General features: G+C 42.3%; 1 protein-coding gene across 1 annotated transcript; it reads left to right on the top strand.

The window, feature by feature from the left end:
• The first annotated feature begins 452 nt into the window (after window positions 1-452).
• CCNB2 (cyclin B2) lies at window positions 453-24,703 on the top strand. The gene is made up of 9 exons (XM_055436890.2): window positions 453-627; window positions 2,494-2,622; window positions 2,728-2,841; window positions 13,078-13,248; window positions 13,534-13,692; window positions 15,344-15,580; window positions 15,877-16,017; window positions 23,000-23,110; window positions 24,564-24,703. Exons 1-9 carry the CDS (start codon window positions 604-606, stop codon window positions 24,672-24,674), a joined length of 1,197 nt encoding a protein of 398 aa, XP_055292865.1. The 5' UTR covers window positions 453-603; the 3' UTR covers window positions 24,675-24,703.
• Window positions 24,704-26,153: the final 1,450 nt, after the last annotated feature.

Here is a 26,153-nt window from a genome sequence, read left to right on the forward strand (position 1 = left end):
TAAACGCCCCAATTCCCACTCCTTAAGCAAACACAGCGCAGCCCTAAAGGACCCATAGACGCCTTTTCCACCACCTAGGCAGGCCAAGTCGACCTAACTTCAACACAAAACTTACGGATGAAGAGTAAATATCAGAAATGGCATTTTTTTCCCCCTAGAACCAAATTCCGCGCACCCTGTACAAACGCAGACATCCGTAATTGAGGCCGCGTCAAAATCTAGACAAGGCGTCCTACGTCTGCTTTTCCAATGAGGCGTTTTATTTTTGTTTATCTTAGGAGTCGAGATTTTTAAAAAATACACCTACAGGGGAAAAAAAAAAAACCTGTTGTTATGACAACAAACGGGGTTTGGAAAATTCAGCCAATCAGCCTGCGGAAGGGCCTCCTGACTAGCCAATGGGAAGAGCGCGTCGTACGTAGGCCGCCCAATGGGGGCGCGAGTGGAGCGGTATTTGAATCCTGGAACTAGGCTACTTCTCGAAGATCCCCAGCTTGAGGGCCCGGAGCGAAATCCTAACGGCGCGTCGGAAGCTAGTGCTCTCTGTGTCCAGTCCGCGTCCTTCCCTGGGCGGGGCTGCCACTCTTGCCTGTCCGTTTCCTCATGGCGCTGCTCCGACGCCCGACGGTGAGTGGGCCGGCGACCCTCAGCATGGGCCGGGGCCCGGCCGCGCTGCCGCCTTTCGCTTCTCTTTCTCCTCGGCTTCGAACTTCGTCCCAATCTGCTCCGCTTTCCTCTTCCTGCGGGAGGCCTGGGCCCTGGGGCCTGGCCGGCCCTGAGGCCTATCCCCCTCGGCTGACTTCTCCCGGCCTTGCTTCCGCTCTCCCGATCCTGGCTCCTGGCCTGGCCCTCCCTTCCGCGGAGCGAGGGGAGTGTAGGAAAGCGCCTCGGGCCTGGCACTTGTCAAGTGAGTCCCTGGAGCTCTGGGCCTAGGACTGGGCAAGCAGTCCCCGAGAGCGCTTTGTTGTTAGAGAGTTATCTAAATACAGCTTCTTGGGGTTTTCTTCCTCTTTCAGTCCTTGCCAGCTAAGGAATCAGCGGTGGGGAAGGGGAGAAGGACGAAGAAATTCCGCAGGCTGAAAAGTATTTCAAATGCTTAATCAAGCAACAGCTATGGCTGTTTTCAAATGTTTGCACATTTCACTTTGTATGAGTTTCCTGTTTATTTCTGCACAAGTCTTACAAGGCTAAGTTCGCCAATGTATGGGCTTGTCCCTTTAAAAAAGTAATTTCCTTTACTCAAGTGTAATAGAGATATTATTTGGAGTCCTATGGCAGACTGAAAGAAGGTCCAAATTCATTTATTTCATCTTTGGAAAAAACAAAGTGTTAATGGTATTTTGGATTTTTCTGTGGGTTTGAATCGTACCTGGATCTGTTTTTTTCCTTGGTGAAAAGTAGAGGGCCCTGACACACCTGAGCTCCATCCTCCTGGCTGTAGGCTAGTTAAAAGCTGCTAATTTCCCCTTCCAGATGGATTGACCTAGATTACCACTTCAACCCACAGGAAATTTCAAACACTTTTTAAAATTGGCAGTGACTTGAACAGTGTGACTTTTGAGGATCCTAATAAGTTGAATACATTCTGTATTTAACTGTAACCCTTTTGTGAATCTGAGTCAAACTGATAAGTAATTTTTGTCTAAACTACCCCATAAAGTGCTTTCATAGTCAAATTCCCTTCTATTCAGGTAAGGCTTGCGTTTCCCCTGCCCATCTGTCTATTCTGGTAGGTCCATTCAAACCCTCTGTTGGAAAATATGTTAAGATTAGGACTCCTGCTATCAAGAATAGTACATGCTGTTTTTTTCTTTTGAAATGTTTATCACATATAATAATGTAAACTTTTCTATGTAAAACTTTTCTTGTTTTTACTAGCAAGTTTTTGTTTCTAAGTGCATTCTCTCTAACGCATGTTAAAGGTCAGCTAACAATTTTTATTTCATACAATTCACACTTCCTCTGAATTTGAGATAAAATTATTTTACCCATGAAAACTTTTCTTTCTAAATATCCCTAATAAAAGAGAGCTTACATGCCATGGCACCCTCACAGCTAAAAGGCTGTCTTTAAAGATGTTGCCAATCTGAGTACTTCTTATTTGTAGAATCAAAACCTAGTTTAGGTTTTAAACATCTGGCTTTTAAACAGCTTTTTAATATTGCATCTGAATTGCACTTGTTACTTGTCCAGGAAGTTTTTTAAATAGATGCCATTCATATGCAGGGTCCATATAGGAAACAGCCACTTATCTGTGAAGCTTTTAGTGGGATTAAAAAAAAAGTGAATGAGTGTATTTGCCTAATTTAGAGTGATGTTATAAACAGAAAGTAGCATTTTTAGACTTCCTAAAATTTACCTTTTCCCTCTTGCAGATAGACCTCAGTAGATTAACCATTGCCAAATCAGTTCTGAACCTGAGGATCTGACCCCAACAAAGTATTGTAAATTATTTCAACTTTCAGTAATTTTTTTTCCTTGTTTTTTTTTTAGGTGTCCAACGATTTAGAGAATAATGACACAGGAGTTAATTCTAAACCTACAAGTCATGTGACTATCAGGCGGGCAGTTTTAGAAGAAATTGGAAATCGGGTTACAACCCGAGCCATACAAGTAGCTAAGGTAACAACTGTGAGGGCTGCACCTCTGCACACTAGGCTGACCCTGTAGAGCACTCAGTAGCAACACAGGCTGTCTTGCCCTCTTCACATTTCTTTTTCATTTCAGAAAGCCCAGAACACTAAAGTACCTGTTCCACCCACCAAAACAACAAATGTCAACAAGCACCCGAAACCTACTGCTTCTGTGAAACCAGTGCAGATGGATGTATTGGCTCCAAAGGTAGGAAGTTCTGAATTTACAAGCATACTTAACAGAGCAGCCAGTTTGGGGCTATGGTGTAAGGGCACCTTTATTGTCACTGCCGCTTTTGAAGAACGTTAATAGCAGGAGCTCCGCTTTAAGACAACAGTGTAGAAAATGAACATCTTTGTAGTAATGGTATCTTAACATGATGTTATGACCTTGAGTAAAAAAATTAAATACCTTAATGCCTAAACAAATTTCATGATTTCAGAGGAAAATTTGATAGATTTTATTAAAAATAATTCACTATAAGAATGAACTTGCCTACGAAGGTGGTGGAAGCTTACAATTCTGAGACCTTCAATCAGAGATTGCAATTCAGAGATTGCAATCTCCAAGATTGGTTAGTTCAATTAAAGTTAGAATGCTGGTGGACCCACTGGCCTGTTCATCTTCCACCATCTTCTAGTTCATGCATGCTCTCATTCATAGATTACACAAAGTCATATAATTACAGTGAAGCAAGCACTGTTGTAAGTACTGATAATACAGCAATGACTATTCTTTCTAGCTCAAGATATTTATATAATTGTTTGCTTGAAATTTTTCAGTAAAACATTGGACATGTTGGAGAAATAGGTTGAGTACTTACTGTACACATCCAGTTGTGTTAACGCTGTGTTACTCTAGTACTCTTGCCTAGAAAATCACATGGACAGAGGAGCCTGGTGGGCTACAGTCCACGGGGTCGCTACTAGTCGGACACGACTGAGCAACTTCACTTTCACTTTTCACTTTCACGCATTGGAGAAGGAAATGGAAACCCACTCCAGTGTTCTTGCCTGGAGAATCCCAGGGATGGCGGAGCCTGGTGGGCTGCCGTCTATGGGGTTGCACAGAGTTGGACACAACTGAAGCGACCTAGCAGCAGCAGCAGCAGCAAGACATCTTGCCTTGAGGAAACTTCTCTAGAAGGGGCATTTGCACCTGAAAATTAAATGTGTAATCTGAGGGCGCGATGCTTGGTACCCACAGGCAATGGATGACTGAATGAAGTGTCCCATCTAAAAGAGGGAGAGAGTCATGGGGGATGGAGTGGTCAAGGCAAACTTGCTGAAGTAAGTGGGATTTTTAAGGATAGAGAAAAGCTGATAAGAAAGGTGGAAACAAAGCAGCAATAGGAATCAAGGCACCAAAGAAGGAATAGGCCTATAAGTTATGTCCTTCAGAGCAAAGAGTCAGCAAGTCTCAGTTGGGTCAGAAGGTTTGTGTGAGGAGGCAGGCAAAAAGTTGGACAGAAGATTGCAGTTGGATTTGAAGACCTTGGAATTTGGGTTATATCCCATTAGGCAGAGGGGAATGTGTGGAAAGTTTGGAGGAGGAGAGAAGTGATGAAAGCAGTGTAGGGTGACCATGGAAGGGATATGTTAGAAGGCACTGCAGTTTCCTAAGCAAGGGCTGATGGGTGGCTTGAGTAAGCCTAGATCTCTCCTAAGTGCCCATCCATTTACCAGTGTCTATGTGGGTGCTAACAAACAACCTCAACGTGCTGGGATGTCCCAGAACTCGTTTCAGTATGTTTTTACTGACTCATGAGGCTTTGGCAAACAGTAGTTTGAAGGAAGGAAACAGGCTTTCTACTAGTCTCTTGTTTGCTGGGCACTGGGAAAACAAGGTGAGTGAACCAGCTTCCTGTTCCCAGGAGGCTCCCAATCGAACCTGGAACATCAAAGTGAAGGCGTGTGCTGTAATAGGTTGTAGCAGAGGCAGATGCAATCTTAGGAGACATACTGGGGAGTGGCAGCTAGAAATTCCGATGTGGTTTTAGATTTACAAATTTGCTTGAAACACTAAATGACTAATGTACTAATAGTCATTATTCAAGGATAAGAATCTTTTATGGTCTAATTTTCCCTAAAACAAAAGCTATATATAAAAGGAAATGAGCACGACTATTATTTTCAATTATATATGAAACAGGCATAAGCAAGCAAGACAATACAGACACAGTAGAGTGCATAGAATAAAGGGTCAGTTCATTTTTACTATTCTCCCCACCCTCAAAATTCCACTCCATTGCATTCCCTAAAGGTAATCTCAGTAACTGATTTTGTCTGTCTGCAACTGAGTATGCTTGTGTATGCGTGTATACACAGTCACTGCTGCAAATCATGAACTCTCTGACTGGAATCAACCGTTTTTCTTGGAGTCCTTCCTTATTGCACTGAGTTGACATTATCTATTATAAATCTAGTAAATAAAAGAACCCTGGGGCTTCTCTGGTGGCTCAGTGGTAAAGAATCCTCCTGCGAGTGCAGGATGTGGGGGTTCGACCCCCGGGCCAGGAGAGAAGCCACCACAATGAGAAGCCTGAGCCCCGCAGCTGGAGAGTAGCCCTGACTCCCTGTGCAAGAGAAGAGCCCGCACAGCAAAGTCCTAGTGCAGCTGAAAGTAAAGTATAATTTAAAAAAAGAGCTCTGTTTCAACAAAACTTGTGTAAATACTTATATATTTGCATATTTATATTTAATTTATTTATTTGGCTGCATTGGGTTTTAGTTGTGGCTTGTGGGACCTTTTGTTGCTGCGTATAGACTCTAGTTGTGGTGGGCAGACTTAGTTCCCCCCTGGCATGTGGGATCTTAGTTCACCAACCAGGAATTGACCCACATCCCCTGCATTGGCAGGCGGATTCTTAACCACTGGGCCACCAGGGAAGCCCTGCATATGCGTATTAATCTGCTCTCTTAACAGACCCGACTCATTAAATGTTGGTGCTGGGGAACTCTGACTCATTAAATGTTGGTGCTGGGAGAACTCCAGTAGCCTTTTTTCACACTCCACACATCCTTTACCAAAGAACAACGTCTCAAGTTCAGCACAGTCTCACAACTTTATTGTTTCTGAGCCTACTTTTCAGTTGTCTCTGACAACTCACAGAACTCGTTCATCAATCTAATGTGAAGCTTTTGTTCTAGGACCACTTTTGTGTTGGACAACTAGTTGATGCATGTTATCTTTGCATGCAGCAGACACTGGACAGTTTGGCCAGTGCACAGTTGGCTCACAGAACTTAGGTTATTATCTTCACAGGCATGCGAGATCTTAGAAAGGATTTTATAATAATTCAATTATGTTGGAGTCCAAAAGGAATGCTTTCAAGAAATTCTAAATTAAGGCCCAAAGCAATTATCCTTGTCTTATCCTGGTGGCTTTTGGATATGACTAAACTTAGGTGTGCTTTTGAGTATACACAGGTGAATATTCAAGCTGCTGAGGTATCTGAAGCACATACTTCTCTCTTCTTCTTTAAAATTTATTTTTATTTGTTTTTAACTGGATGATAATTGTTTTGCAGTGTGTTGTTGGTTTCTGCTGTACAACAGGTGAATCAGCCATAAGTGTACATATATCCCCTCTGGAGTTCTTGCACCTCCCTCCCACCTCCCACTCCTATAGGTTGTTACAGAGCGCAGGGTTGGGCTCCCTGTTATACAGCAACTTACCACTATCTTTTTTACACTTGGTAATGCATATATTTCAGTGCTACTCTCTCAATTTGTCCTGTGCTCTCTGTTCCCCCGCTGTGTCCACAAGTCTGTTCTCTACGTCTGTGTCTCTGTTCCTGCCCTGCAGATAAGTTCATTAGTACCATTTTTCTAGATCCCATATTTATGCATTAATGTGTGATGTTTGTTTTTCTTTTTCTGACTTATTTCACTCTGTATAACAGGCTCTAGGTTTGTCCACCTCAGTTCAACTGACTCAAATTCATTCCTTTTATGGCTGAGTATATTCCATTGTATATATGTACCACAGCTTATTTATCCATTCATCTGTCAATGGACGTCTAGGTTGTTTTCATGTCCTGTTTATTGTATTAATAAATAGAGCTGCAGTGAACATTGAGGTATACATGTCATTTTGAAGTTTGGTTTCCTCAGGGTGTATGCCCAGTAGTGGGATTGCTGGGTCACACAGTAGTCTTTTTTTTTTAATTTTTTTTTTCACACAGTAGTCTAATTTCTAGTTTTTAAAGCCATCTCCATACTGTTCTCCATAGTGTCTATATCAATTTACATTCCCACCAACAGTGCAAGAGGGATCCCTTTTCTCCACATCCTCTCCAGTATTTATTGTTCGTAGATTTTTTGATGATGACCATTCTGACTGGTGTGAGATGGTACCTCGTTGTGGTTTTGATTTGTAGTTCTCTAATAGTGAGAGATGTTGAGAACATCTTTTCATGTGTTTGTTGGTCATCTGTCTTCTTTGGAGAAATGTCTCCAAAGAAGGTCCTCTGCCCGTTTTCTGATTGTGTGGTTTGTTTTTCTGATATGGAGCTGCAGGAGCTGCTTGTATATTTTGGAGATTAACTCTTTGTCAGTTGCTTTGTTTGCAATTATTTTTTCTCATTCTGAGGGTTGTCTTTTCAGCTTGTTTATTTCCTTTGCTGTGCAAAAGCTTGTAAGTTAAATTAGGTCCCATTGGTATATTTTTATTTCCATTAGTCTAGGAAGTTGGTCAGAGAGGATCTTGCTGGTGATTTATGTCAGAGTGTATTGCCTATGTCTTCCTCTAAGATTTTTACATTTTCTGGTCTTACCTTTAGGTCTTTAATCTATTTTGTGTTTATCTTTGTGTATGGTGTTAGGAAGTATTCTAATTTCATTCTTTTAAGTGTATCTGTGCAGTTTTCCTAGCACCATATGTTGAAGGGGCTATCCTTTCTTCATTGTATATTCTTGGCTCCTTTGTCAAAAATAAGGTGCCCGTAGGTGCGAGGGTTTATTTCTACACTTTCTATCCTGTTCCGTTGGTCTGTATTTCTGTTTTTGTACCGATACCATACTGTCTTGATGCCTGGAGCTTTGTAGTATACTTCTGTCTTCTTAAACGAGGCTTCCTGGTACTGATTGCCCCTCCTGGGGAGAGTAATGATGATCATCCCTAAAAGGGAAACCTTAAACGGAAGCTGCACGTACTTATTAAAAAACACATCTGATTCTAGTCACTCTTGCTCAGTGCCTTCAGGGTATTCACTTCCCTTTGGATAAAATCTAAACTCCTTAGCCAGGTTCTCGCTCACCTTTCCAGTCCGTTTCTGACACCTCATACACTACCCTCTCCATTCTCAAATCAATGCTCAGTCCCCAGACTTGCCTTTATTTCTTGGCTTCCCCTGGGACTTTGTACTCATGTACCTTTGCCTACTCGATGAGTTCTGCGCTCTCTGACGACCTTACTGGGTTTCTCCCTAGGACCTCAGGTAGCTTTTCTAGTAGTTCTTAAATTCTTGAGTAGATGAGGTATATCTGTATACCTCTTGCTCACCTGGCCCTTCCTCAATTCAAGACCTTTTGTTTAAGAGGGAAGGGCATGATTTGAATTGCTACATATCCTGTGGCTGTTACTGTTTTCTTCTCTAAGACTGGAAACTTATCATTGAGCTTTTATGTAAGTTAAATTTGTTTATTATCCTACCTTGTCTTTCTTTGTATATTTTATTACATTAATATATATTCTTACAGCCTAGCAGTCCTAGGCTATACTTTGAGAAGTACCTCTTATTCTTTAAAATAATAATAATAATAATGGTTTATTTATGCTTCATTACTAAATGCTTGTTTTAACTCCATACAATTTTAATTTGTGTGATTTTTTTTTATAATCACCCAGTCATGATAAGAAGATAAAATACTGGGTGTCTACTTGCTCAGTCTTTGCTTCCTCCTGTTTTATTCATAGGCTGGAATGTGCTTTCCTGCTTTTTCGTTGTCAAACAATTTCTCAATTTAGAATAAATTAGTTGATCAGAAGAAAACATTATGCTTGCTCAAGAGGGCACTGCCAAAGTGAACTATCAGCTCTAGGAATCTCTGAACCTCGGTGTCTAAGTTTCTTTCACTCAATAAATATTTCCTGAACATCTACTATATGTCAGGGGGCCTTCCCAGGTCTAGCAGTGGTAAAAAAAAAATCCACCTACCAGGAGACACAAGAAAGGTGGGTTCAATCCCTGGGTTGGGAAGATCCTCTGGAGAAGGAAATGGAAACCCAGTCCAGTATTCTTGCCTGGGAAGTACCATGGACAGAGGACGCTGGTGGTATAGTCCAGTGGGTGGCAAAGAAAAAGACATGACTGAGCAACCATGCCAACAAGAATGTTTCAGGGATGATATAGGTATTTGAGATACCTTAGTGGAAAAAATCAGTTTGAATAAATGCAAGGTTATAGAACTTACATTCTGGTAGAAGTAGAAAATAATATGCATAATATATAAATAAAGTCTGTGATATATTGTTGTTCAATCGCTAAGTGGTGTCTAACTCTCTTGATTCCATGAACTGCAGCACACCAGGTTTCTCTGTCCTTCACATCTTCCTGACTTTGCTGAAACTCATGTCCATTGATTCAGCAGTACCATCCAACCATCTCATCCTCTGTTGCCCCCTTCTCCTCTTGCCCTCAATCTTTCCCAGCATCAGGGTCTTTTCCAATGAGTTGGCTGTTCGTATCAGCTGACCAAAGTATTGGAGCTTCAGCTTCAACATCAGTCCTTCAATGAATATTCAGGGTTGATCCTTTAGGATTGACTGGTTTGATCACTTTGTTGTCCAAGGGACTCTCAAGAGTCTTCTCTAGCACCACAGTTTGAAAGCATTAATTCTTCGACGCTCAGCCTTCTTTATGGTCCAGCTGTCACATATGTACATGACTATTGGAAAAACCATAGCTTTGACTTTACGGACCTTTGTTGGCAAAGTGATGTCTCTGCTTTTTAATACACTGTCTAGGTTTATCATAACTATTCTTACAAAGAGCAAGTGTCTTTTAATTTTCTGGCTGCAGTCACTGTCTACAATGATTTTGGAGCCCAAGAAAATAAAATCTGTCACTGTTTCCACTTTTTTCCATCTCTATTTGCCATGAAGTGATGGGACTAGATGCCATAATCATAGTTTTTTGAATGTTGTATTTTAAGCCAACGTTTTCACTCTCCTCTTTGACCATCATCAAAAATCTCTTAAAGAAAGAAAAAGTCTCTTTAGTTCCTCTTTGCTTTATGCCATTAGTGTGGTATTATCTGCATATTTGAGGTTGTTAATATTTCTACCCACAATCTTGATTCCAGCTTTTGCTTCATCCAGCCTAGCATTTCGTACGGTTTACTCTACATATAAGTTAAATAAGCTAGGTGACAATATACAGCCTTGATGTACTCCTTTCCCAATTTGAACCAGTCTGTTGTTCCATGTCCAGTTTTAACAGGTTTCTGAGGAGGCAGGTAAGGTGGTCTGGTATTCCCATCTCTTTAAGATTTTCCACAGTTTGTTGTGATCTACACAGTCAAAGTCTTTAGTCAATGAAGCAGAAGTAGATATTTTTTTGGAATTCCCTTACCTTTTTTTGTGATCCAATGGATGTTGGCAGTTTGGTCTCTGGCTCTTCTCTTTTCTAAATTCAGCTTGAACATCTGGAAGTTCTCAATTCACTTATCGTTGAAGCCCAGCATGAAAGATTTTGAGCATTACCTCACTAGCATGTGAAATAAGTGCAATTGTGCAGTAGTTTGAACATTCCTTGGCATTGCTCTTCTTTGGGATTGGAACGAAAACTGACCATTTCCAGTCCTGTGGCCACTGTTGAGTTTTCCAAATTTGCTAGCATATTGAGTACAGCATTTTCACAGCATCGTCTCTTAGGATTAGAAATAGTTCAGCTAGAATTCCATCACCTCCACTAGCTTTGTTCATAGTGATGTTTCCTAGGGCCCACTTGACTTCCCATTCCAGGATGTCTAGCTCTAGGTGAGTGATCACACCATTGTTGTTATCTGGATGGCTAAGACCTTTTTCTACAGTTCTTCTGTGTATTCTTGCCACCTCTTCTTAATATCTTCTGCTTCTATTAGATCTATACCCTTTCTGTCCTTTATAGTATCCATCTTTGCATGAAGTGTTCCTTTGGTATCTCTAAGTTTCTTGAAGAGATCTCTAGTCTTTCCCATTCTGTTGTTTTCCTCTGTTTCTTTGCATTGTTCATTTAGGAAGACTTTCTTATCTCTCCTTGCTATTCTTTGGAGCTCTGCATTGAAATGTGTATATCTTTCCTTTCCTCCTTTGCCTTTTGCTTCTCTTCTTTTCTCAACTATTTGTAAGACCTCCTGAGGCAACCATTTTGCCTTCTTGCCATTTCTTTTTCTTGGGGATGGTTTTAATCACCAATCCTGTACAATGGTACGGATTTCCATCCATAGTTCTTCAGGCACTCTGTCTGTCATATTTAGTCTCTTGAATCTATTCGTCACCTCCACTGTATAATCATAAGGGATTTGATTTAGGTCATATCTGAATGGCCTAGTAGTTTTCCCTACTTTCTTCAGATTGAGCCCAAATTTTGCAATAAGGAGCTGATGATCTGCAGTCTTGTTTTTGCTGACTGTATAGAGCTTCTCCATCTTCAGCTGCAAAGAGTATAATCAATCTGATTTTGGTATTGACCATCAGGTGACAATACCTGTAAAACTCTTCTGTAGAGTTGTCTCTTGTGTTGTTGGAAGAGGGTGTTTGCTATGATCAGTGCATTCTCTTGGCAAAACTGTTAGCCTTTGCCCTGCTTCGTTTGTACTCCAGGGCCAAACTTTTGTGTTACTCCAGATATCTCTTGACTTCCTACTTTTGCATTCCAGTCCCCTATGATAAAGGACATCTTTTTTGGCGTTAGTTCTAGGAGGTCTTATGGGTCTCCATAAAATAGTTCAGCTTCGGCATTAGTGGTTGGGGCATAGACTTGGATTATTGTGATATTGAATGGTTTGTCTTGGAAATTAACCGAGATCATTCTGTTGTTTTTGAGATTGCACCCAAGTACTGCATTTTGGACTCTGTTGTTGCCTATGAGGGCTACTCCATTTCTTCTAAGGGATTCTTTTCCACAGTAGTAGATATAATGGCCATCTGAATTAAATTGGTCCATTCCCGTCCATTTTAGTTCACTGATTCCTAAAATGTTGATATTCGCTTTTGCCATCTTCTGTTTGACCACAGTCAATTTACCTTGATTCATGGACTGAACATTCCAGGTTCCTATGTAATGTTTTTTTTACAGCATCGGACTTTACTTTCACCACCAGACACATCCACAACTTGGTTGTTGTTTGCCTTTGGCTCAGCCTCTTCATTCTTTTGGAGCTATTTTCTCTGCTCTTCCCCATTAGCATAATGGACACCTACCAACCTGGAGGGCTCATCTTTCATTGTCATATCTTTTTGCGTTTTCATAGTGTTCATGGGGTTCTCAAGGCAAGAATAGTAAGTGATTTGCCATTCCCTTTTCCAGTGGACCACATTTTATCAGGCCCTGACTTGCAGGGACATGCCCTTCAGCCACTTCATGTAGCTGGATGACATGCCCAGTGACTTGGTTGTCCCCCTGCTGGCCCTCGTTGAGTGTGTAAACCTTCACTGGCCGTTGAATGTTGGTCAGTGTGCCATTTGGGGGCCAAGGCAAAGGCCGTGCTGGAGTCGCCAGGAAGGGGCTCTGGGAAAGGCTGGAACTGATGCTGGAGGACGCCCAGGAGTGGGGGGCACCCCTGCCTCACTGCTGCCATTGGCCACCTGGGGCCGTTCTGTCACCCAGGAGCAGGGGGCACCTCGGCCTCTCCACTGTGGTATATTCGGAGGTTATAGATTTGTTGGGTAAAACGCTAGAGAGATGAAACATGTGTTTCATGGTGCTATAGAGACAGATGATAATTTTAAATAGGATAAATCTAATTGAAAAGATAACACTTAAGCAAAACTTGAAGAAGAACATGAGGGAATTACCCATGTGGATATAGGGACTGAGCGTTCCGGGAAGAGGGAGCCTGCTTGTGGTGAGGGAGGCCTGACCAGGAGGCTGGTGAGGAGCAAACAGTGGGAAGAGAAGTAAGAGATGGGTTAGCAAGGGAAGAGGGAAGGGCCAGGTCATGTAGGGCCCATAGACCCTAAATGGGCCTACACTGTGAGGACCTGGGTTTTCATTTTGAATGAAATTAGAGCTTTTTTTTGCCTAAAAGTACATTTTTAATTGAAGGATGAGACCATTTTTAAACAGAAGAGTTTATCTCCAAACACTTCATTTACTTGAATTATTCACCTCTTACTCTGAAATGTATTTGCTGGGACTTTATATAAAAATGCATATGAGGCTTTTAAACCAGTTGACCCTGCATTTGTGATCAAGTCTCCTCCTAACGATAAATGCGCTTTTCCTTGTGGATGCAGGGTCCTTCTCCCACACCTCAGGACATCTCCATGAAGGAAGAGAACCTCTGCCAAGCTTTTTCTGATGCCTTGCTCTGCAAAATTGAGGATATTGATACTGAGGACTGGGAGAACCCTCAGCTCTGCAGCGACTATGTAAAGGATATCTACCAGTATCTAAGGCAGCTTGAGGTGAGGGGGCCTTTGTGGTTTGGTTGTAGAGCAGTGTGGAATCTACCACACAGCTGGGAAGGAAATGAAATTAGCTTTTTTTTTAAACAAAGGTATAGTTGAATTACAATGTGTTAATTACTGCTGTACAGCAAAATGACTCGGTTATATATACATATATGTTTTTTATTGTATTCTTTTCCATTATGGTTTATCACAGAATATTGAAATATCTCCCTGTGCTTTACAGCAGGATCTTGTCGTTCACCGAAGTCAGCTTTTTAAACTTTTCTATTCCACCAACAGATGCTGCAGTCCATAAACCCACATTTCCTAGATGGGAGAGATATAAACGGCCGCATGCGTGCCATCCTGGTGGACTGGCTGGTGCAAGTGCACTCCAAGTTCAGGCTGCTGCAGGAAACGCTGTACATGTGTGTTGCTGTCATGGACCGATATTTACAGGTGAGCACGCTTTGGGGACTCTGCGCAGAAGAAAAGACCAAAGGCCAGTTTATGAGATGCCAAAGAACTTCAAGTGCTAGGAAAGGCAGTAGTTCAAGCATGTCACACTTCCAGGAATGCTGACCATTGCTGTTAGGTCAGCCTGCTGAAAAGTGTCTAAAGGAGATGCTGTCTCACCACAATCATTCATCAAAGGAGATAAACCAGCAGATGGTCTGAAAGTCCATCTGAAGCGCATGGTGCCTTTGGAGGCTGGTTCTCCAGGCCCACTTGCACAATTTCCATAGGTCAGTACTCTTTGGTGTTAATAAGCTCTCTTATCTGAAAAATGAAGAGTTTAGCTAGAGAACTTAATAGTTTCCAGCCAGTTGTAGCATTGAATCACTGTAGAAGAGGGAGGAGACAGAGTTTTCTTAAAAGAGTTGGAGGGATGTGTGGGGAGTATACTCAGAGCGTGAAGTCTAAAGCAAAGAGGAAGTTAAGAAATGAAGCTGAGAGGCAGAAGTAATCATCAAAATATCTACCAGTAATGCAAGAACACTGACTGAGAAGAAATGCCAGACCCTAACCTCTAGTGTGTTATCTGCCAAATGGTAGTCCTGCAGGTAAGGATTTATTGATTTATTTTTAATCAATTTATTTGGCTGCACCAGGTCTTTGTTGCAGCATGTGGGATCTTTAGTTGCAGCATGTGGGGTCTGGTTCCCCAACCAAGGATCTAACCCAGGCCCTCAGCATCGAGAGTTTGGAGTCTTAGCCACTGGCCTACCAGGGAAATTCCAAGGTTTTATTTATTTGAAGTCAACATTTATAATATAGGTGTAGGTCAAGTACAGTGCTACCCAAACAATACAGTAATAACTGTGTTGATAATAATGACCCTGAGAATCTGCAAAATGCTAAGCAACCATAGAGCCATTGGTTTTCATTGTCCAAAAATCCTCAATGGTATAGAAAGCATTCTCATATTTTTGGCAGATTTTCAATATTGAGAGTTAAAGCAAAACATGCAAATTCCTAGTTTAAAAAAAAAAAGTCAAGAGAAGCACTTAGACTCTAGATTTAGATTTCTTCTGACACTGAAGCATCTCTGGAAGGGTCTTCAGGCTGAATAATGAGTGTACTTTTGATGAGGATTAAAGGAACGCTTGAGGCATCCCTTCCTTGGCGCTCCTCACCTGTTAAACTCTTGCTTTTCTGGTTGGCCTCATTGTGACTCAGACCATGCTGAGTGCCACATCGGGGCTTCCCAGACACTCAAGCCAGGACGATGGGAGCAGAGCACTGCCTGGGAGCTTGGTCACCAGGCTAATTCTTCCCTGTCAGCAATTGACCGATCTTGGGCTGGTGTCTGTATCTCTTCTCAGGCCATCTAATTGTGAGGGAAAAAATATGTACTGCCTAGGTTTTTTGTGAGGATTCGATGGGATGATTGAATCTCAGCCCTGTGTCTGGCACACAGCAAGCACTCCATGACAGGCAGGTGCCGCGGGCTGTGGTGGTGACTGTGGTCAGTGCTGAGGTTCCTGGACCTTAAGAGAGGTATGAGCAGGGCTGATGTGGGCTTCTTCAGGATTTGGTTTCCTCTCACTTTCCTCCACCCAGAGCCCCTGTTCTTGGTTAAGACTTCTGACACATTTTTCTTTTTTAGGTTCAGCCAGTCTCTCGTAAGAAGCTTCAGCTGGTTGGCATTACGGCACTCCTCTTGGCTTCCAAGTATGAGGAAATGTTTTCTCCAAACATCGAAGACTTTGTTTACATTACTGACAATGCTTATACCAGTTCTCAGATTCGAGAAATGGAAACTCTGATTTTGAAGGAACTGAAATTTGAGCTGGGTCGACCATTGCCGCTACATTTCTTAAGGCGGGCATCGAAAGCTGGGGAGGTAAGTGCCTCCAGTTCTCTAGGAGACTTTATTTTGCTGTTTGTTGTCTCATCCCAGAAATGATCCAATGAAAGGAAAGCTTATGAGTTGATAGGAAGCATTTCTTAGATAAGTCCTAACACTTGTCAGTTCTTAAAAGACTTTATGTTCTGTATTTGTAACATGCTGTGGAACAGAGCAGTGCCTGGGAAGGACAAGGAAGTTCAGTGGCTTTGAGTTCCTAGGTCTTGACCCAGAATTTTGCAGGAGAGTAATAACAGCCATGCTTCTTTCCATCTTTGGCTGTTTTTTCGTAGGTCGATGTTGAACAGCACACTTTAGCCAAATACTTGATGGAGCTGACTCTCGTTGACTATGACATGGTGCACTATCACCCTTCCAAGGTGGCGGCAGCTGCTTCCTGCCTGTCCCAGAAGGTTCTAGGCCAAGGAAAATGGGTGAGTATTGAGTTTAAGAAGAAATGTTTTTGCTATATTTTAGGCCGTCTTGATATGAAATGTATTAGCATTTTCACAGTGCTATCCTTGAAACAACTGTTAAAAGTCCACAGGCTTAAAAGCGCTGCTGGAATGATGCAAGTGGAGACTGGGTGACTATGCCGTGGTATATTACACATGTTGTGTTACAGCATTGTCAAGAGTGAGGAAGGCCACTAAGAACTGATTATATAAGATTTCTGGGTTATTTTGTTAAGTGAAACAAGCAAGTTGTCAAGCACATAAGACAAAGTAGGGCCAAGGCCTGACCTTGTTGAGATAGGTAAAGATGAATTGAGCCACTTTCAGGTTCATTCAAGTAGTCAAAGCTGTCAGCTGCCCCCTGGCTTCTTGTTTCAAACACCAAAAAGGATAGCAGTGAAACGGGGCTGTTGCCCTCAGTGAGAGTCAGAGGAGCGCGTTTGTAGACGCCCACTCTTGACCGCCACTAAACAGTTTTATTTATTTATATATTTTTTTAAAAGCACTTATTTATTTGGCTACATCAGGTCTTAGTTGCAGCATGTGGGATCTAGTTCCCTGATGAGGGATCCCCTGCATTGGGAGTACAGAGTCTTAGCTGCTGAACCACCAGGAAGGTTCCTATTAAGCAGTTTTAGAGTCCACAAACAGCAGAGCAAACACATTAGCCAAACCCAGGAGGCGATAAGACCCCATCTTATCACAAGATCACAAAGCCTAAGGCCCATCCATGTGGTTCCAACCTTTGTCTGCTTGGCCTGTGATGAATATGTGCAAGATTGCCAGGGCACCATGGTGAACCTGTTCCTCTACACAGTCGATAGAGTTTACGTTTTATATAAGAAAGAATGGAAATGAGAGGGGATATGTATGTGTGCGATGTATTTGCTCATTTTTCAAAAAACATAAAAATAGAAATGAATGAAGATGGATACCTCTAGGTGTGGAAGGTTGAGGGTGGGGAAGCAGGACTCCTGGTTGTAATTTTTTATTAGCTTGTATACAACGTAATGTAACTTTTTTTGACTTTTGAATAATATTGACATTCTATGCAAATCCTGAAATGGAATTAAGCAAAAAAATGGTACTATATATTCAGAGTGGTAACAGAGAAAAGAATTAATTCTGGTAACTTTTGAACGCAGCATTCTGACTGTGCATCTGTGGTGGGATGTGAAGGTCAACAAAACAAAGGACCAAAAAAGGTCACATATTTAGAGCTTACTTGGGAGGTTTACTATTCTGTTGATAGGAGGTTAATAGTAGTCTGTTATAATTCTGAAACTATGTTGTAGGATAAAGCAAATAAGAGTAGAGCTTCCTTGGTGGCTCAGACAGTAAAGTCTGCCTGCAATGTGGAGACCCAGGTTTGATCTCTGGGTCAGTAAGATCCCCTGGAGAGGGGAATGGCAACCCACTCCAGTATTCTTGCCTGGAGAATTCAACAGAGGAGACCGTCTATGGGATTGCGTAGAGTTTGACGTGACTGAAAGACTAACACTCAAAGCAAATAAACATTCATGTTATTAAGTATGAAAACTCTCACTGTAAGAAGATAAAATATTGTTAACAATTAAAAACAAGGAAAACCCTATAATATTAATTCTGTTTTAGAAACATCAATAAATAAATGAAATAAATGAAATAAATAAATGAAAGGACCAGAAAGATTGATAACCCAGTAGCAATGAAGATGCCTAGTGCTCACATCTTGGATACTCAAGGCATGACCCACTAGGAACTAGGGCTCCTTTGAGAAATATCTGATTTCAGAACTATGGCAGGGGAAGTACACGGTGAGCCTAGAGCAGTTTATAACAGGTAGCAAGCAGATTCTCAAACATCAATGGGGTTACATCAAAAGAGGACATAGAAACTGGCTTGGAAGGGTTCCTTCTGACTACAGTTGAGTGTTAAAAAGAAGTATGATCCAATAGATTATAATGCATTAAAAATGCATGAGTCCTTAATGATAAAAAAGGAAGGAAGGAAGATGAGGAAGGGAGGGAGGGAGTTAAAAAAAAATTCAGTAGAAAGCCAGCTAATTAGAAATAATGGTAGCGATAGAAACCCACCATTTTTAAACCCCCAGTGATAACTGATTCCAGCAAGGATCATCAATTGATGCTTATAAACATTAGGTAAAATAATTTTGGAGAGCAAGATTCATATTGTTCTCCAAATATCACCCCTCAGTTGCATAGTGATTCTGAAGAAAACCTGTATCTTTTACAACCTGACTTGACCTCCTTCTCATGCAGTAGGAAGTATGCATTTTCCCCTATATAGAATTCATGTCCAAAATGTTGGATATGAATCTAGCCGTCAGGAAACAGACAAATCCAGAACGTGGGACATTCTCAAACCAACTGGCCTGGATCCTTCAAAAAAGTCAGTGTCATTTAAAGCCAAGAAAATGAGAGTTTGAAATTAAACACCAAAGACAACAACAGCCAAATAGACTGTGTGTACCTTGATTGGACCCTCGATATATATTTTTTAAAAAATCTGTAAAAGATATTTTTGCAGCAATTGGAGAGATTTGAATATTGACTGTATAATAGATGATATTATGGAACTGTTGATGTTTCTTATGTGATAAAGTTATTGAGGCTAGGGAGGAAAATGTCAGTACTTTTTAGGAGATACTTGTGAAACACTTAGAAGTGATGTGTCATGGTGTCTGCGACTCACTTTCTGTTTTATAATTTATTTATTTTTGGCTTCGCTGGGTCTTGCCGCTGCATGCAGGCTTTCTCTAGTTGTAGTGAGTGGGGGCTACTCTCTAGTTGCGGTGTGCAGGCTTCTCATTGCAGTTCTAGGGTGCACATATTTCAGTAGTTTCAACTTGTGGGCGCTAGAGCTCAGGCTCAATAATTGTGGCACACGGGCTTATTTGCCCCACAGCATGTGGAATCTTCCTGGAACCAGGGATCGAACCTATATCCCTTGTATTGGCAAGTGGCTTCATAACCCCTGAACCACCAGGGAAGTCCTACGACTCACTTTCAAATGGTTCAGCCATTTGATGGCTTCAGAAATCACATACAACTTTTGCTGAGCCATGTGAGAATGAGTTGCAGATGCTATGAGTGAGTGACGGGGAGGAGAAGAGGAGGAGAGAAAGTGGTGAAATATTAAGAATTGATGAATCTGCCCAAAGAATATACAGATAGTCATTGTTTTATTCTTTCAGTTTTTCTATAGATTTGAGATTTTTTAACATAAAAATAGGAGGCAAGGATGGGGAGGTGGGAGGAAGGTTTAATAGAGAGACGTATATGACATGAGTTTGAGCAAACTCCAGGAGATGGTGAAGAACATGGAAGCCAGGCGTGCTGTAGTCCATGGGGTTGCAGAGTCGGACATGACAGAGCGACTGAACAACAACAGCGGTTCAGTAACGCTGTTGTTTAGCAGAAACCAACAAAGCGTCGTAAAGCAATTTTCCTCCAATTAGAAAAAATAAACACACACACAAAATCGGAGACAAAAAGGTCACTGGTCCATGTAGGGCATGTGGTCTTGGCCCATTTTAGTCAATTAGAGCTGCTTCCTTGGCTCTAAACCTATCAACTGTAGGCCTCCCTGTTTACTGACAGTTAATATTAAAATGCCAGTAGCTGTGTGTTACATCAGATTCACAGTTGCTTACTTCTTTTTTCCTTTAAACTATTTTAGCATTAAGGGTATATTGTGGTTTATTTTCCCAATTATATTGTGCATGTGAAAGTGGTGTGTTTTAGCTTTTAGAATTTTATCACAAACTGAAATTGTCAGGTTACATATTTTCATGCAAAATAAGTCTTACTATCAGTCAACAGCTGTCTTTTTTGCTTAAATTTTGTTCTCTGGAAGGCTGGGTGTACATGCTTCTGGTGCTGTGGGTTTTCTCGTTCTTAACTATGAGGGCCCAACAAGAGAGCCCTGTGTGTTGTGTGCTCAAGTTGCTTCAGCCGTGTCTGACTCTTTTGCAACCCTATGGGCTGTAGCCCACCAGTCTCCTCTGTACTTGGGATTCTCCAGGCAAGAATACTGCAGTGGGTTGCCATGCCCCCCTCAGGGGATCTTCCTGACCCAGGGATCAAACTTGGATCTCTTGTGTCTCCTGCATTGGCAGGTGTTCTTTACCACTGGTGCCACCTGGGAAGTCATAATTCTTCTGGGTTTCATAGCTTAGATTGCTGCTTATGGTCCAGTTTATTTATTTTTTAAAAAAAATTTATTAATTTTTGGCTGTGCTAGGTCTTCATTGTTGAGCGTGGGTTTTCTCTAGTTGCAGCAAGCAGGGCTACTCTCTAGTCACTGTGCATGGGTTTCTTATTGCAGTGGCTTTTCTTGTTATAATGCATGGGCTTAGTTGCCCCATGACATGTGAAATCTTCCTGGACCAGGGATTGAACCCATGTTCCGTGCATTAGCAGGTGAATTCCTTTTTTTAATTGAAGGATAATTGCTTTACAGTATTCTCTTGGTTTCTGCCATACATCAACGTGAATCAGCCATAGGTATACATATGTCTCCTCCCTTCCACCTCCCACCCCATCACACCCCTCTAGGTTGGCACAGAGCCCTGGTTTGAGTTCCCTGGGTCATACAGCAAATCCCTACTGGCTGTCTCTTTTACATTTGGCAGTGTATATGTTTCCATGTTTCCATACTCTCCCTGCATTTGTCCCACCTTGTCCTTCCCCTGCCCCCTGTCTCCATAAGTCTCTTCTCTATGTCTGCATCTCCATCACTGCCCTGCAAATCGGTTCATCCGTACCATCGGTCTAGATTCCATATGCATGTGTTATACGGTATTTTGTTTTTCTCTTTTTTATTTATTTCACTCTGTATGATAGGCTCTAGGTTCATCCACCTCATTAGCACTGACTCAGTTGCTTTCCTTTTTCTGGCTGAGTAGTTTTCCATTGTACATATGTACCACAGCTTCTTTATCCAGTCATCTGTTGGTGGATATCTAGTTTGCTTCCATGTCCTAGCTACTGTAAATAGTGCTAGCAGGTGGATTCTCTTTTTTAAAAAAAATTAATTAATTTGTTTTAATTGGAGGCTAATTACTGTACAATATTGTGGTGGTTTTTGCCTTACATCGACGTGAATCGGCCACAGGTGTACGTGTGTTCTCCATCCTGAACCCCCCTCCCACCTCCCTCCCCACCCCATCTCTCTGGGTTGTCCCAGAGCACCAGCTTTGCGTGCCCTGCTTTATACATCGAAATTGCACTGATCATCTATTTTACATATGATAATATACATGTTTCAATACTGTTCTCTCAAATCATCCCACCCTCACCTTCTCCCACATAGTCCAAAAGTCTGTGCTTTACATCTGTGTCTCTTTTCTGTCTTGTATGTAGGGTCATCATTACCATCTTTCTAAATTCCGTATATATGTATTAATATACTGTATTGGTGTTTCTCTCTCTGACTTACTTCACTGTGTATAATAGGCTGCAGTTTCATCCATCTCATTAGAACTGACTCAAGTGGGTTCTTTTTTATAGTCAAGTAATATTCCATCGTGTATATGTACCACAACTTCCTTATCCATTCGTCTGCCAATGAACATCTAGGTTGCTTCCATGTCCTGGCTACTGCAAACAGTGTTGCAGTGAACATTGGAGTACATGTGTCTCTTTCAATTCTGGTTTCCTTGGTGTGTATGCCCAGCAGTGGGATTGCTGGCTCGTATGGCAATTCTATTTCTAGTTTTTTAAGGAATCTCCACACTGTTCTCCATAGTGGTTGTACTAGTTTGCATTCCCACCAACAGTGTAAGAGGGTTCCCTTTTCTCCACACCCTCTCCAGCATTTACTGTTCGTAGGCTTTTTGATGATGGCTATTCTGACTGGTGTGAGATCTGATAATGAGTGATGTTGAGCATCTTTTCATGTGTTTGTTAGTCATCTGTATGTCTTCTTTAGAGAAATATCTATTTAGTTCTTTGGCCCACTTTTTGATTGGGTCGTTTATTTTTCTGATATTGAGCTGCATGAACTACTTGTATATTTTGGAGATTAATTCTTTGTCAGTTGTTTTGTTTGCTATTATTTTCTCCCATTCTGCTCCCTTTTCGCCTTGATTATAGTTTCCTTCATTGTGCAAAAGCTTTTAAGTTTAATTAGGTCCCACTTGTTTATTTTTGTTTTTATTTCCATTACTCTGGTAGGTGGGTCATAGAGGATCTTGCTGTGATTTATGTCAGAGAGTATTCTGCCTATGTTTTCCTCTAAGATTTTTATAGTTTTTGGGCTTACATTTAGATCTTTAACCCATTTTGAGTTTATTTTTGTGTATTGTGTTTAGAAAGTGTTCTAGTTTCATTCTTTCACAGGGGGTTGACCAGTTTTCCCAGCACCACTTGTTAAATAGATTGTCTTTTCTCCATTGTATATTTTTGTAGCAAGTGGATTCTTAACCACTGAACCACCAGGGAAGTCCCCCAGTTTATTTCTTAATCCTGAACCTTTTTCCCTGACTGCCAGTATGGATATCTGGGCTCTCGACTCCCCACTGGACACTGGCAAGCTGGGCTATTCAGTGAGGACTGAGGTGTGCCCTTACTGTCAGCCCTTTTTGGGCTTGTTTATACTGTGTCCCTCTTTCCTTCCCCTTTCAGTGTGGTGACAGAGGCAAGTCTGAAAGCTTTGTTAGTTGAACTAACCTACTTGCCTGTGCAGCCTTCTTTAAACTGTAATTATCTGGGGCCTTCACCGTTTGATTGAGCTGAGAGTTTTGGAGTGTCTTAACTTAGTCCAGCTCAGAGCCAGAGCCATCCTGTGTTTACTGGCAGCTTTGCTGATACCGTGATAGTGGTTGAGGCTGAGGCTGAATTTCCAGCAGGGAAGGATATTTTTATAGCTTTTACATCACTAATGTCAGCATATGTAAGATGTGCTCTCCTAAGGGAGAGGGGGTTTCATCTCGCGGCTGCTTTGCGTTGTGTTCCAGAACTTAAAGCAGCAGTATTACACCGGCTACACAGAGAGCGAGGTGCTGGAGGTCATGCGGCACATGGCCAAAAATGTCGTGCGTGTCAACGAGAACATGACCAAGTTCACCGTGAGTACTCTTCCCGCAGCTGGTCAGACTCTAGGTTATGGGTTCAGGGTGTGAGAGGACGGGTGTGTATGTGTTTGCATCTTCATGTAAATACTTTGGCATGTGTGTGAGTCTGTTTCACACATGTTATATCTCTCTAGTAGACCAGGGACTGGAGCATACTGATAAACCCCGAGAGCTGACGGCCTGTACAGCAAGGTAGACAGGCTCTCTGTGTCCAGCCTCAGGCAGCTGTTCAGTGTATTACCCGTGTTCCACCCAGCTTTCTGGGGAGGGCGCACCACGAGCAAGGAATGCTGGCCGGCCGGTTGAGTGGCCTTGTGGAAGGCTTGGGTATTCGGGTGACCTCACGCAGGGCCTTTGTCCAGCATCTTTTAGGACAGTGACTGAGAGGGTCTTCCCAGGTGGCACTAGTGGTAAGGAAGCCACCTGCCAATGCAGGAGACATAAGTGACGTGGGTTCAATCCCTGGGTGGGGAAGATCCTCTGTTCCTGCCTAGAGAATCCTATGGACAGAGGAGCCTAGTGGACTCCACTCCCTAGGGTCGCAAAGAGTTGGACACAACTGAGCAACTAACACTACACTACACCTGAACAGCAAGCCTGGTGAAGGAGGCAAGGCAAGCAGCCCATTCAGGAAGAGTCTTGGGGGCTGGCGTCTGTCTCGCTATGGCCCACCTGAGAGGAGAAGCTGGGGGAGACAGGGTGCTGTCCTCTGCCTGTGTGATACTGAATATCAGGGCTCACCCAGGGTCTGGTGACGAGAGCAAGACATCTATACCGAGTGTCCTCACAGTCTGGCGTGCGTCCTCCCTTGCAGCTGCAGCATGACTTAGCACACGAGGGAAGCAGTGTGTTTTCGGTCCCGAGAGTGTCCTCTGGGACCTGAGTACCAGTTACCGCTCATCTTTATGGCCAGTTACTGCTCCAGTGCTGGTGAATCTGTTCTGTCCCAGTGGCACTAGATACGATAAACAGCTCCTTCCTCCACCCCTCGTGAGAGAAAGCCTGCTCTCTGGACCTTGAAATAGTTTGTTGCCCATCACCTGTGCTACCAGCTGGGTTTTATCCATTCCTCGGCATGGCAGGAAATTGCCCTAGAGCAGTGGTCACCAACCTTTTCAGCACCAGGGACCAGTTTCATAGAAGACAATTTTTCCATGGAGATGGGATGGGGGGCATAGTTTCGAGATGACTGCAACACAGTTGCATTCATTGTGCACTTTATTTCTATTATTTTTACATCAGCTCCACCTCAGATCATCAGGCATTAGATCCTAGAGGTTGGGGACCTAGAGCACTTGTGAACTTTAGTGGTTTGGCATCATCATACCCTTTGGAGATTGTGAATCTGGCCCTTTGATACTTGTAAATTAGACTAGGAATAAGGTATAAGGTTGGGGGCGTTGTGGGGGGCTCCTGACGTGTGCTTAATCGCAGATGACTTCTGCAGGCCGTCAAGAATAAGTATGCAAGCAGCAAACTCCTGAAGATCAGCACGATTCCTCAGTTGAACTCAAAAGCCATCCAGGAGCTTGCCTCACCTCTGCTGGGACGGTCCTAGGCTCCAGAGCCCTGGGGAAGAGTGTGTCGTCTGTGTACTTTGTCTTGCTGATCTGGAATTCCTGTGTTTGTATATAGTCCTTTGGTCTATCTCATGAAAACTGTTAGACCAGTTTATAAATGTATATTGAGGAAAAATAAAGCTATCGATTTTCTTAAAGTATCCTGTGTGTTTGTGTTTGGATATTCTATACTGAAGAAGTCAGTAGAAGCCTTGCTATGACTAATTTCTTTTTGAGCTGTTATGATTGTTATATGTAGACATGGGGAGGATTTAAACCATTTTCTCAGAGAAAACTAGAACTTTGCTTCAGTGAATACTCAACTATTCCTAAACTGTGAATATAAGAGTATTGGTCCATCATAGAAAATTTAAAATGGGAAAATAACCATGACATTCTCTTTCAAGGTCATACTTATCTGTCCTCTAATTTCTGTACAGGAGCACCTGGCCCACTAGGGTGATGGCTTCCAGAAGTAACCCTCTTAATTTGTTTCACTCGAAGGCACGGGTTATGACCAGGAATAGCAGTGCCAAGGGGCCACAGCTGGAAAAAGGAAGCAGGCCTGTGACATCCTGTTAAAGGTGAAACTTAGGATGCTTTTTTGTTTGTTCTAAGCCATGAAATTAAAAGATGCTTACTCCTTGGAAGGAAAGTTATGACCAACCTAGATAGTATATTAAAAAGCAGAGACATTACTTTGCCAACCAAGGTCCATCTAGTCAAGGCTATGGTATTTCCAGTGGTCATGTATGGATGTGAGAGTTGGACTGTGAAGAATTGATGCTTTTGAACTGTGGTGCTGGAGAAGACTCTTGAGAGTCCCTTGGACTGCAAGGAGATCCAACCAGTCCATTCTAAAGGAGATCAATCCTGGGTGTTCATTGGAAGGACAGATGTTGAGGCTGAAGGTCCAATACTTTGGCCACCTCATGTGATGAATTGACTCACTGGAAAAGACTCTGATGCTGGGAAGGATTGGGGGTGGGAGGAGAAGGGGACGACAGAGAATGAGATGGCTGGATGGCATCACCGACTTGATGGACATGAGTTTGAGTGAATTCTGGGAGTTGGTGTTGGACAGGGAGGCCTGGCGTTCTGTGATTCATGGGGTCGCAAAGAGTCGGACACGACTGAGTGACTGAACTGAACTACATTATGGTTTACTTTTTTTTCCCTTTGGTGGGCATTTGATTACATTTCATACTGTTTTCTAAGAGGGAGTACATTCTCAGTCTTCAACCACTAACCTGAAAAAGAAAAAAGTCTCTTATAGCAACAGCTTCCTAAACTACTAGTTCAACAAGATGGTAGTTGGTTTTCTGAGGGACAGGAGTTAGATACATTTGAGAAACATTGCAAACTCATGTAAGATTCATAAAGGCTCAGAAGCTTTGCACTAAGCTCATTTAATGCGGTTTCTTCAACCTGCTGCTGCTAAGTCACTTCAGTCGTGTCCAACTCTGTGTGACCCCATA

Source organism: Moschus berezovskii, chromosome 9 (genome assembly GCF_049115385.1).
Source record: "Moschus berezovskii isolate FMDL1 chromosome 9, NW_MosBer_1.0, whole genome shotgun sequence".
Classification (NCBI taxonomy): domain Eukaryota; kingdom Metazoa; phylum Chordata; class Mammalia; order Artiodactyla; family Moschidae; genus Moschus; species Moschus berezovskii.

Excerpts from the sequence above, each read along its gene's own strand:
- CCNB2 (XM_055436890.2), top strand. The coding sequence starts at position 604 with ATGGCGCTGCTCCGACGCCCGACG. Across the intron at positions 13,693-15,343 it reads TCATGGACCGATATTTACAG|GTTCAGCCAGTCTCTCGTAA; the intron begins GTGAGCACGCTT and ends TTTCTTTTTTAG. Across the intron at positions 16,018-22,999 it reads TTCTAGGCCAAGGAAAATGG|AACTTAAAGCAGCAGTATTA; the intron begins GTGAGTATTGAG and ends GTTGTGTTCCAG.